General features: G+C 43.1%; 1 protein-coding gene across 6 annotated transcripts in view; it reads right to left on the bottom strand.

Annotated features, from left to right (window-relative positions):
- Positions 1–13,099, bottom strand: part of LOC143135127 (uncharacterized) — a 110,378-nt gene that overhangs the window by 85,028 nt on the left and 12,251 nt on the right. For all 6 annotated transcript variants that reach the window (XM_076295850.1, XM_076295853.1, XM_076295854.1 and 3 more), the window contains 10 exons: positions 10,889–11,239; positions 10,548–10,703; positions 10,162–10,302; positions 7,367–7,432; positions 7,155–7,229; positions 6,898–6,978; positions 6,460–6,498; positions 6,148–6,210; positions 5,858–5,911; positions 5,662–5,724 (listed from right to left, as the gene is read on the bottom strand). In XM_076295850.1, coding sequence (XP_076151965.1) covers positions 5,662–5,724; positions 5,858–5,911; positions 6,148–6,210; positions 6,460–6,498; positions 6,898–6,978; positions 7,155–7,229; positions 7,367–7,432; positions 10,162–10,302; positions 10,548–10,703; positions 10,889–11,239 — 1,089 coding nt within the window. The remainder of the gene's footprint in view (positions 1–5,661; positions 5,725–5,857; positions 5,912–6,147; positions 6,211–6,459; positions 6,499–6,897; positions 6,979–7,154; positions 7,230–7,366; positions 7,433–10,161; positions 10,303–10,547; positions 10,704–10,888; positions 11,240–13,099) is intronic.

The raw sequence follows: 13,099 nt of genomic DNA, 5'->3' as shown, positions 1-13,099 counted from the left end.
GAAGCTTCAGTACGTCAGAGTCCAAGACTACAAAGGCCAGGACATATCCTCATGTCTTCAGTCTGTTGTTACACTCATTTCACTCTCTGTCACTAATGGGCTCCAGTGTGGTACAGTAAGGAAAGGTACTGCAATAGCAGGGCTCCAGACTGCGACCAAATTTGAGAGTGTGCGACTGAATTTTACATCCAGTCGCACATGTGCGACCAATTTGCCTCCTATTTTTTACACGTTAAACGTGGAAATGGCGCGTCAATGAATCCGGAATTTGTGGGAGGCCAATTTGTGTGAGAAGGATAGGGAATGGCCACTGCAGGTGGCTAATGTGTGGAGGGGGAGGGTGCTAGAGATAATCGAGCGTGCATAAACGGCTGTGGGAAAGAGATCATAACCTGCTATGTGCGTCTGAACAATGAGCAAGTTCGTTCTTCTGACCTGCAGCTAGTGTGCTAATGCCAGAGTATACAGTGTCACAGTCGGAAGATGATTCAGAGTCAGAGGTTTGTGTGACGAAAAAGGCCCTAACCAACCATTTTCGGGAAGACTGGCTGCGAGAATTCAGCTGGTTGAGGTACTGTAAGGAGACGAACTCCATGTTGCAGTCGCTACCCCAGAACTGCGGGGAACACAAAGTTTGCCGACAGTGCGGGCACTTCGCAGTTTAAACACAATACACTAGTTAAACACAATCTTAGCCTCAAGCATAGAGTATGCCGTGACATTTGTGACACAGACTCAATAAATTAAAAAGCCACTGCCATTTGCTTTTAGAAGACAAGAGGCTGTAAAAAGAGCTTCAAAAGTGCACAATAAAATGTGTCACTGAATTTGAAACAGCACATTGTAATTTCGGCATCCATTATAAAAGCATTTATTAGTAATACAGTGGAAATGAGTAGAAATGTGAATATTTGGTTAGTATGTTGAATTACGGTGGGTGCCTCTACATTTTCTGGCTGCGCCCCTTCCGTGGGTCCTTCATGTTGGTATAAGGTGGTGTTTAAACAACAAAAACGATGCAGACGGTAATATTTTTCTGCGTTTGACTCTGTCATTTAGATGCAAATTGTGTTTTTAAGAACTCCGGTCAGAGTAGAGATTTTGGAAAACTTTGGTTGCATGTTTGCATGTAAACTGACAAAAATGGAGGTTTAGGCAGCCAACGTCACATTAAGTCTATGCGCCAGCCCAGCGACAAAAGTTTTCGGGATTCTGATTGGCTAACGTGGGCTTGAGCTGGTCGTTACACTGCCACCTATAGGTTTGGCATGCTCTTGACGGCATATATAAGCGGGTTAGTGAAAACTAAAACTTTTCTGAAAACTGACAGGTTGAAAATAGCCGGCCACGTGTAAACATAGCCTAAGTAGCTACTGGTAATAGAAATAACGCCCATCCCTTAATGTGAGTTGGGGGGTTGCAAAGCCTCTTTCTCACAATTGGTGGCAGCGGTAGGATAGTGGCGCCCTCCAGGCCAAACTACAGAAAGCTGCAGAGCTGGTGGAGGCGTTCTTGGGTGCTCGTTGAGGACCGAAGACCTTCTGGTTCCAGAGCTTCAGCCGGCCTGCAGCCGTAGGTAAGTCTGGGGGATTCGGTGGTGGAATTGGTCCTAAGAGTTTTTGGCAGCGTAGGACACCTGACACACAGACCTACATTTCCCCCTCTACCTCACATCCTATGCAAACATACCCCACTCCCTTCACTTCACAGCCTTGTCAGTATTCCTGCTTTCATGACACCTGCTGGACATTTTGGGTATTTGCAACCATGTGCTTTTGTTTTCTTTGTGTAAAGATCCCACCCTCACCTGTCACGTTTCACTTCCTGTTGTCATCCTAGTCGGCCATTTTGTGCTCACCTGTTTCTTGTTTGTCCCTTTCTGATTGTCTGCTCATCTGCTCTTTATTTAGTCTTAATGACTAGGCCTACTTATTCTGTGTGTGTCAGCCCCAGTTTGTCAGATTGTCCCAGCGTTTTGTCTGAGCACTTTCAAGCCTCTGTTGGACTCTACCTGTTTCTGTCTACCCGCCTGTTTGAATTCTGCCTGTGACCTGTCTTTCGGATTCTGCCTGCCGTTTTGGATTATCTGCCTGTCTGTGCCTTTTGGACTGTTTCTCGGACCTGACCTTGGACTGCCTGTGGATTACTCTTTGGACTGTGCTTCTGGTTTGTCAGCCTTTTGCCATTTTTTCAGTTTTGTGACGAGGGTCTGCCTTTGTTCAGTTTTCACCGTATGACGGGACGTTTTTTGTTGGAGTTTTCTTCTGTTAAATAAACTTTCAAACTAACTCTGCACTTGGGTCCGAACTTTTTACAAAACCTGACAAGCCTAGACAGGCCCCAGCACATACAACCCCCCTGAATAGAGCCAGTGTCATATGTCATTTCTGTAATCAGGCAGGGCACATGATTAAGGACTGCCCTGCCCGAAAAGCCAAGGGAGCAAGCAGTGTACCTAGACCTGATAAGGAAGCTGGACATGTATGTTGGAAAAGTCCAAACTACCCCCGTTAGGGTGAATGGCCGAGCTACAGTGGCACTCCTGGACACATGCAGCACACAGACCTTGGTTCAGCCTCATCTGATAGATAAGCTGGGGAGTGGGCAACTAAGGGTTTGCTGTGTCAATGGAGACCAGCATGTGTATCCTGTGGCAGAGATTTATCTTGAGGTCAGAGGACAGGCCTATTGTCTAACGGCTGGTATGGTGAAGGGGTTAAGCCATCCTGTAGTGTTGGGGCAGGATGTGCTGATACTACCTGAGCTGGTGCAATTCTCAAAGCCAGTTAGCATGGTGGTAACACGGTCCCAAGCACAGGCTGAGGCAGAGAAGACCCCTGATATGACGACACTACTAGACATGCCATATAGCCATGCTGACATTAGCCCCCCTGAGTGTGCCAAGATGCATAAGAGTCGCAGACAGAGGCGACAAGAAAAGCTGCAGGGAACAGTGCAGAAGATGGGAAAGCAGGGGCCAGTTCCAGATGTTACAGGAGAGGACTGGTGGGAGCTTCCCAGTAACTTTGGTGACCTGCAGAAAGATGATGAGTCTTTAACTGAGCCTTTCAGTAAAGTAACCGAGGTAGAGGGCAAAAAGACAGTGTTCCCCAGATAAAGCTGTGGCTAGACCTATGTTATCCGGGAGGGCCTATTATACCACCAACCCGAAGGGTGCGGTGTTGAGCAGCTGGTAGTCCCAAAAAGTCTCAGAGAAAAAGTGCTGGCCTTAGGCCATGATATCCCATGGGCAGGACACCTGGGTAATGTTAAAACCCTGGAGAGAATAACTGGGCAGTTCTATTGGCCAGGGCTATACAGTGAGGTACAAAAGTACTGTAAATCCTGTCCCGCCTGTCAGCTAACCAGCAGCCATAAGGTTAAGCCTTCCCCTCTGCAGTCACTTCCCATTATTGGAATTCCATTCAGTAGAATAGCGATGGACATAGTGGGGCCCTTGGAGAGAACGCAGTCAGGTCACAGATTCAGCCGTGGCCTACTGGTTAGCACTTGTAACCAGAGGGTTGCCGGTTCGAACCCCGACCAGTAGGAACGGCTGAAGTGCCCTTGAGCAAGGCACTTAATCCCTCACTGCTCCCCGAGTGCCGCTGTAGCAGGCAGCTCACTGCGTCGGGATTAGTGTGTGCTTCACCTCACTGTGTGCTGAGTGTGTTTCACTAATTCGTGGATTGGGATAAATGCAGAGACCAAATTTTCCTCACAGGATCAAAAGAGTATATATACTTATACTTATACAGATTCATCCTGGTTGTGTGTGATTATGCTACCCGATACCTGGAATTGTTCCACTTGTGCAAGATCACAGCTAGGGCCTCGTCTTGCTTCAGTTGATCTCTAGGGTAGGCATTCCAGAGGAGATCATCACAGACCAGGGCACTGCATTCTTATCCAAAACACTTAGTCAAGTGTACAGTTTACTGGGGATAAGGGGAATACGGACCACTCCCTACCACCCTCAGACTGATGGGCTGCTGGAGAGGTATAATAGGACTTTTAAAAGTATATTGAGGAAATTTGTTGCAGCCAATGGCAAAGACTGGGACCAATGGCTGCCATACCTCCTCTTTGCCTACAGGGAGGTGTCCCAAGCCTCTACCAGGTTCTCGCACTTTGAACTATTGTACAGTCGCCAGGTGAGGGTCCCTCTGGATTTACTGCGGGAGGTCTAGGTGAGGTCAATGCCTGCCGAGACCCACAGCTTGCTCGCCTATGTTCTCACAATGCGGGACAAAATGGAGGAGATGGCAAGTCTGGTGGAAGAGAACATGCAGCAGGCCCAACAGACCCAAGCTTGCTGGTATGACAAGTCAGCAAGGCAGAGGAGCTTCAAGTCACGACAACAGGTTCTTTTGCTTTTGCCAACATCCGAGAACAAGCTTCTGGCCCGATGGCAGGGGGCCCATCGGATTACACGTCAGCTGGTGCCGGTGACTTACGAGTTGGAGAGGTGGAAGACTAAGCAAGTCTTCCACATCAATCTCCTCAAGGAGTGGCATGAATGGGAGGTGCCGCTCAGCCACCAGCTGATGGTGCAAGCAGTGGTGGAGGAGGAGGAAACTCTGGAGCAGTTTTTCCTTTCGGGGTGTCCCCGCCACCGAGTTGGACCTCTCACACCTGACTGCTGAGCAGGTGCAGGAATTGCAGGCCATCATGCCTGAGGGTGTGTTTTCAGAGCAGCCAGGGTGTACCTCGTGGTGGAGTATGCCATCCTCTTGAAAGACTCCCAGCCCGTGAGAAAGAGGATGTACAGAATCCCTGAACGCTTGTTGCCTGCACTCCAGGAGGAGTTGGAGGTGATAAAGTAACTTGGGGTCATTGAGCGCTCCTACAGTGGGTGGAGCAGCCCAGTAGTCCTAATGCCCAAAAAAGATGGGAGCATTCAGTTCTGCATTGACTTCAGGCAGGTCAATGCTCAGTCCAATTTTGATGCATACCCAATTTTCCTGCTTCAGTTCCTTATTCTTTTGCTCAATGTCATTCACTTTTTCCTCCAGTTTTTTTCTTTCATCCTCATCAGTTGCTATTTTGCCTTCTACAAATCACATCACACATTAAATTTTTTATAAATAAGTCAGAAGTGGACATACAATGAGGCATATTATAATAGTTCAGTCAGGACCATCTAAAAGTGCAGTCATGCAGCGACTGTATGCGATTTCAAGCCCATAACAACAATAACATTCACCTTTCATCTTGAATTTCCCCTTGGGGATCAATAAAGTATCTATCTATCTATCTATCTCCTTACAATCTGCTAGCTGCCCATTCTGTGAGTACACATAAAAAAAATTGTCTCAGGCTCCAAAAATTGGAAATAAACAAAATGGGGTGCAGCCTGTCCCCCAAACAAAAGTGAAACCCTGTGTGTGTTTAGTTTGGTCCTTGGTTAAAATATAATGTACTTTATTTTGAACAAAAGTGTCTGTTAATAATTTTAAATATAAACAAAAACAAACACAACTTCCTGTGCAATTACTGACTGCATCTTTAAATCAAGAACAGAGTATTTATTTCGATTTGCAATAAAACATATTTATTTTCGGTTGAATGAGTCTTTCATGGCACCTCCCTGCCATGTGAATATACAATGTAATACAGGTCCGTTATGTTGGTATAAGTAGCTACTGGTTCATACAATACCTTTAATTGTCTCATTCCGTGGCTCCACTTCTTCCTTACTCTTATCCAGTTGACTTTGCAGATCTGACACACAGATATGAGTTGATGTGAAAAGGATTAGACCAGGAGTCAATTTGTAGTGTCAAAAGGTTTGATAAAAAAACTAGTGCTGTTTATACTACTACTATACGGCTTATGGTACAATCAATAGGTCTACCTGTAATCTTCTGATTCAGAGACTTCACCTCCTCACTCTGCTCCTTCAGTAGGCCTGGCAAATGAGACAAAGTAATGTCTATTTGTCCATGTAAATGTAGCCAATATTAACCAGGAAGGCCCAGGAAGCTTCAGTACGTCTGAGTCCAAGACTACAAATGCCAGGACATATCCTCATGTCTTCAGTCTGTTGTTCCACTCATTTCGCCTCTCTGTCACTAATGGGCTCCAGTGTGGTACAGTAAGGAAAGGTACTGCAATAGCAATGATCTTTCAGCAGTTCATACTCACTCTCTGTCTCCCCCTCACTGGCTTGCAATTTGTCCTGTTGAGGCTCTAGAGTTTTTCTGGACTCTGGAAAAAAAAGATTAAAAGACATTTTGATTAGGTTCTTTACAAATGCTCATAATGGAATAACATTATGGTATTATCTACAGCACATATGTGGAGGTTACATTTTGTCAAATAGCTCAACATCCTAAAATAGTATCATAAAACATCTCAATATGTATAACACTGTATTACACATTCAAAATCAGTTCTGATTTAAGGGCTCAGACGATACAAGCACTCGATAACACCAAATCACACATTGTGGATTACCTGTTTCTGCTTCCTTTGAGTCTTTACATTTTATAAAGCCTACAAAAAAACAGTCCTCTTTTAGTCTACAACATACATGAGCATAAAACATAACATGTGTTTGTGACAATAAAACAGCAATGTGCTTATTATATATGGACATGGTTTGACATGATCAGCAAGTTGCAGAGGACTGTATGATGTAAATTAATAAAATCCACTGCATGGGACCAATGAACACTGAATTCTGACACTACTACTACTATTTCTTTTACTACTACAAATACCATTAGAACCGAATTTCGTTGTCTTTGTACTTGTACTCTGCACAATGACAATAAAGTTGAATCTAATCTAATTAGCCTACTATTACCTGTATATATTTTACTCACATTATTTGTAAATTTGAGTTGAACATGGCCACAATTATTAGTGCCACATTACTGAAATGATCCATACCTTTTCTGTACAACACAAATACCGTAGCAGAGGACAGTAGCAACAGAACAAGAAAACTAATGAAGACTTCTTTCCAAGGGCCTGCACACAGAGTAAGAAAATTAACACGAGTTTTAGTGTTAACTTACAATAGGAAACTAAGCTGTAAAACGACATAACTCATTGCAGTATTAAATGACACCCACACGCACACAAAATACTAAAACATGTTCAAAATTCTATTCAGCATTTAAAATAACGTAAGCATTAAAACTTACCTGTGCTTTCTTGCTTCAATCTCTCAACTTCTGCCCCACTGGCTATCAGTCTTTCTTCCAACTCTTTAGCTTGTGCTTCAGGAACACCATTCAACAGAGTGAGTCATACATCAGATCTAACATATACACCATCAGATCTGTGTACATGAGACCATACTTGGTGTGTGGGGAGTGTGTGGTGGGATCATCCCAGCTCTGGCCAGAACTCTTACCTTCACTCTTCTGTTTCAGACGCTCCATCTCTGCCTCTTTGTCCCTCAGTATCCTCTCCAGTTCCACTTGACCATGAAAAACAAAACATGTTTTATAAAGTACCACCCCAAATCAGGGACGTTGTGTAAAATGCAAATAAAAACAGAATGTGATAATCTGCTAATATGATTGCAAATATATGTTTGTTTTGAGTTTGATGCTAGCAACACGTTTTGAAGTTGGGACAGGGGCAACAAGATGCTGGAACAGTTGTGTAATGATAACCATGCTGTAAATACAGCATGTATAACAGTGCAGTACACAACACATAACACATTATTGATGAATCACAATAACAAAGTTACGCAAAAGTGTATAACTCTGTCTGCTCCATTCAATGTAGGTAATGGATTTAGGCAGGGAAGTATTATCTCCCTTTCTTTTTAATATTTACATGGATGATTTATCAAAGCTGCTAAACAACAGGCTGTATGGTTGGGAACACCATTATCAACCACCTGATGTATGCAGATGATCTGGTGATTTTATTTCCATATAGTGCTGGCCTTCAACAGTTACTAAAAGTCTGCTCTCAATATGAGTCAGACTTTGACATTAAATACAATTCAAAGAATAGTAATATTATGATTGCTAGAAGCAGGGAGGACAATAAACTGTCATTTCCTGCTTTCTCTCTGTCTGGTAAGTGTGTGACAAAGTCAAATACTTAGGCCACTATATAACTGATGACATTCACAGACAGTACTGTATGATGTATGCACAAGCTAATATGCTGAATCGCAATTTTGGTATGTGTTCATTGTCTGTGAAGACTTTTTAAAGCTTTTTGCACTCAAATGTAAACTTCCCACTTGTAGCGGCGCTATAAAAAAGCAGTATGCAGAAAGTCAATGTGGCATATAATGATGGCATGAGGCTGCTGCTTAAAGTGCCACGATGGAGCAGTGCAAGCCAAATGTTTGTTAGTGTTGGTGTATCCACCTGCCCTGCTGTACTCAGGAATCTCATGTACAAGTGTAGACTAACTGAGTCACCCAACAGCATAACTTCAACACTAGTGAACCCTGCAATGAATGCAGTCAGGTTCACCTCGAGACTGTGGAACCATTGGCCTTTTAGTTTATATGCTAATATCTCAACTAGGGCTGTCAAAATAACTGATTAATTTTGATTAATTAATTTGAGAAAAAATAACTGATTAAAAAAATTAGTGCAGATTAATCGATTCCGTATGACCTTTGACCCCGAGCCGTTCTATTCAGTAAAAATTAGACTGTAAAATGAAGGAGAGAGAAGAAAACGTGCTGCCTGGATCATTGATTGGAACATTTACTTTTAAAAAATGGCCTGATGGTGTTGATAAAAATAAAGTGTTGAAAATAAAGTCCTCTGCAATGTCTGCAGCAAGGAATTTGCATATCACCGGAGTTCATCAACTTTATAGTCGCACATCAATGCAAAGAAATAAGTGTTGACATTGAGGGGAGTGTTAATGTATTTTCATTGTGTCCCCTAGGTTATATCTGTGGCCTGAAATGCCTTGTATGTGAAAAAAAAACTTCTTCCCAAAGCACTGTTGAATTTATTTCCTCAGCATATTAGGTCATATCATAGATTATTATGGTCATTATTTGAACAGTGAAAATAATAATAAAAGAGTTTTTGAACTTTAATGTCACTAATTCTGATTAATCAATGATTCATTTGAATTTAAATATTTAAAATACTTTCACAGCAAAAATTATATATGCGATTCATTTAGATTAATTAATCACAGAGTATGTAATTAATTAGATTATTTTTTTTAATCGATTGACAGCCCTAATCTCAACATGTTTTTGGTCACTGTGGAATTCTGACTGTTGTATTCATTTTTATTGTATGTGTTTTGTCTTGTATTTTTCTGTCTTTTGCTATGTTTTCTATTGTGCTATGGACCGTTTCTTCTGTTGTGACGGGCCACTAGGCCCTCTGCTTTGTTTGTCTACTTGTTTTCAGGTGTCAGGAAGCTAACGAGCTGATAAGCTGCACCTGTGTGCAGGTAAAAGGGCTGCTTTCTCTCTCCTTGGGAGGGCCATTCTTACTCATTCTTATTGATTGATTGCTTGATTGATTGTATACATCTATACCTGCAAAGGTAGTACATAATCCACAAGTTTCCGCGGGGTGCTGCGGTAAAGAAGAAATCGAGTAAAACTTCCAGTGAGGTGGCAGAAGTAGTATACCTATGGTGTTTTGTGTGCTAGTTAGCGAAGTAGTAGGTGTTTTGTGTGCTAGTTAGCGAAGTAGTATACTTATGGTGTTTTGTGTGCTAGTTAGCGAAGTAGATAGTTAGTGAAGTAGTATACCTATGGTATTTTGTATGCTAGCTAGTGAAGTACAGTAGTATACCTATGGTATTTTGTGTGCTAGTTAGTGAAATAGTATACCTGTGGTATTGTGTGCTAGTTAGCGAAGAGGCCAAGTATTTCTCTGATGATTATTTAGTGTGTAAAGTCGCAAACCTTTATAAGAGATGATGTTATGAAGCTGCTGTTTGTGGTTGTACATATAACTGGACTAAAATAATTCAGTGGCTCTTTTTTACATGAGCCTCAAACTAAATCAGAGTGTTCCTGTCGACAATGGTACAGTTTCCATCGCCTTCCAAAAGACAACGAATAAAAAAGAATATGTCTGAAGAACTTACATTTAAAAAAGCCTCCCAAACACGTCCCATTCATTATACTGAGAAGCGGAAATTGCACCCAATTTTAATGCAAGAACTCATGGGATAGAGGAAACCTGTGGATACCTGTTACAGCCCCAGAGATGTATGGTAAGATCCTGCTCTCTTTTCTCTCCTCTTCAGGCAGACCTACAGAGCACGCAACCCACTTGGAACCAGAGGAAGAGTGAACCAGCCAGGAAGTCACACTCACAAGTCCATGTGCATCTGAGAAAAACATCACAGACAGAGACAAGTTGAATTATTTAAACTGTTGGCCAATCCTGAAGGTCACCATACTGTCTGTATTTGTGTTTGGCTGAAAAACTGTAAAATGCTTCCTGTGTAAATGCAAGCAAAGCATTTTGTGAACATAAATGAACAATCTGTCAAACCAAATCACCAATTAATCAGAGCATAAAGCATATTAGTTTGCAGGTTAAAGTTGCATTTCAGTATATCACTGCACTCACCTGTTGCACTGTGATGGCTCTGACTGGGGATTTCTGTGCCTCCATTGTTTCTCCAGGTGAGTGTAGGCTGCGGAGCCCAACCATCTGACACACAGGTAACGTTCGCCTGCCCACTGCCTCCATAAGTGACTGAAAGGACCGGTGGGGAACCCATAACTGATGGAGGAGGGTGGAGGAGACAGCAATGAAGATCCATTTATCTCCAAATTTACCATTTTAATAGAATTGAAGTTTGTTTTTGCATCACCAATTATAACTTACAGTGAATTATTATTAATGACAGAGCAACTTGAATATTAATCACTAATTGAGTACTTTGATTAGCTGTTAGTTTCACCCACCTTTCACAATGAGGTGAACACTGGCCTGCTCATACCACACATCCCCAACAACAAAACACACAAACTCTCCACTGTCTGCCAGTGAGACGTTCTCCAGTTTCAGGGACACGTTCCGATTCTCCAACTGTCCTATCAGGGACACTCTTCCCCTGTACTGAGGGTCAGCAGGCTGTTCCTGGACCTGTCGATTCTCATAAAGCAGAACTGGAGTTTTGTACTTATCAGGTCGGTGCCAGCGCACCTGTAGTGATTTAGTGAATGCAGGAGAGAGTGAACAGGGCAGGATGATCGAGGATCCCATCCAGACAGAGAGTGGACCATCAGGAACAGACAAGGTGAATGTGTCAGGAACTGAAGATGGAAAGAAAGAGTCAGAGAGGGCAACCCAAGTTTCCCCACATAGTCTCCATATACTGATATATTTTACACTGTAGCATTAACATATGGTTACATATGTACAGTAATATATGGTTCAATAATAAGCAATGACACTGGAAACAAATGACAATCTACAAAATCTAAATAACATACAAAAATGTTTAATATCAAGAGGACTATATTAATTGCTCTCATCCAACCAAATTTAGACAAATCACACAGAACCACATAATATTATTTGCTGGTATACTGTAATAGCCAACATGAAACCTTGGGAATAATCTGTCCATTTGCCTAAGGTTGTGTATTGGAATAATATTCATGACAAGAATTCTCACAAGAAACTATGTTTGTTGTCTATAACCTTAAAGGGGTGGCTCAGGATTTTGGACATAGGACCTAATTTCCAAGTAAGCAAGTGTGATATTTATCAGTGGAGACCGTTTTCAACACGTTTCATCCAGTCCTTCTAATTGCAGAGTTCGCAGGTGCTAGGCTAGCGCAAGTCAACGGTATGCGTTAGCCTGCCACTAAAAACAGTCTTACCCACTCCACAGTACACAGTACACAGAAAAGGCCATCATTGACAGTCTGTGGTGCAACCTGCCGGTGTTGGATGGACCAAAACACAATGTCCAAGAGGTGTTCTACTGGATTTAAGTCAGGGGAGTGTGGGGGACAGTCAACGGTATCAATTCCTTCATCCTCCAGGAACTGCCTGCACACTCTCGCCACATGTGGCCGGCCATTGTTGTGCACAAAGGGGAACCCAGGGGCCTCTGCACCAGTACAGGGTCAGACAATGGGTCTGAAGATTCATCCCGATACCTAAGAGCAGTGAGGGTGCCGTTGTCTTGCCCATAGAGGTCTGTGCGTCCCTCCAAGCATATGCCTCCGCAGACCATCACTGACCCACCACCAAATCGGTCATGCTGAATGATGTTGCAGGCAGCATAACGTTCTCCACAACATGTCCAGACCCTTTCACGTCTGTCACATGTGCTCAGGGTGAACCTGCTCTCATCTGTGAAAAGTACAGGGCGCCAATGGCAGACCTTTTAATTTTGTATTCTATGGCAAATGGCAATTGAGGTCCATAGTGCTGGGCAGTGAGCACAGGTCCTTCTAGAGGCCATCGGGCCCTCAGGCCACCCTCATGAAGTCTGTTTCTGACAGTGTGGTCAGAGATATTCACACCAGCGGCCTGCTGGAGGTCATTTTGTAGGGCTTTGGCAGGGCTCCTACTGTTCCTCCTTGCACAAAGGAGCAGATACTGGTCCTGCTGCTGGGTACAGGATCTTCTACCACACTGCCCAGCTCTCTTAGAGCAACTGCCTGTCTCCAGGAATCTCCTTTTAAGACTGCGCTGGGAGACACAGAAGTCCTGGCAATGGAACGTATTGGTGTGCCATTCTGGAGGAGTTGGACTACCTGTGCAACCTTTGTAGGCTCCAGGTACTGGCTTATGCTACCAGTTATGATACAGACCCTACCGAAATGCGAAACTTGTGAAAAATCACTCAAGAAGGATGAAGATGGAAAAATTATCAGTTGCCACCACCTGTAAAACCATTCCTGTTTTGGGGGTCGTCTCATTGTTTCCCCTCTAGTGCATCTGTTGTTAACTTTGATGACACCAAAGCAGGTGAAACTGATCCACAACCACCTCTGTTACGTCACTGGCCAGACCAATAGCTTACATGTTTGATAGACTTGATGCTATACTCCTATGAAAAAGTGTTCCCTTATTTATTTTGAGCAGTTGTACATGAAAGATAACCTGTCTACGATGCATACTAAACACCGGGCTGGGACATTTCTGCTTGCTAAATA

Source organism: Alosa pseudoharengus, unplaced genomic scaffold (genome assembly GCF_046254945.1).
Source record: "Alosa pseudoharengus isolate Yale_2024_CS ecotype anadromous, Long Island Sound unplaced genomic scaffold, YU_APseudo_1.1 YU_APseudo_1.1_scf_2, whole genome shotgun sequence".
NCBI lineage: Eukaryota > Metazoa > Chordata > Actinopteri > Clupeiformes > Clupeidae > Alosa > Alosa pseudoharengus.
Note: the sequence above shows the minus strand (reverse complement) of the source record. Positions and strands in the feature narration are given on the sequence as shown.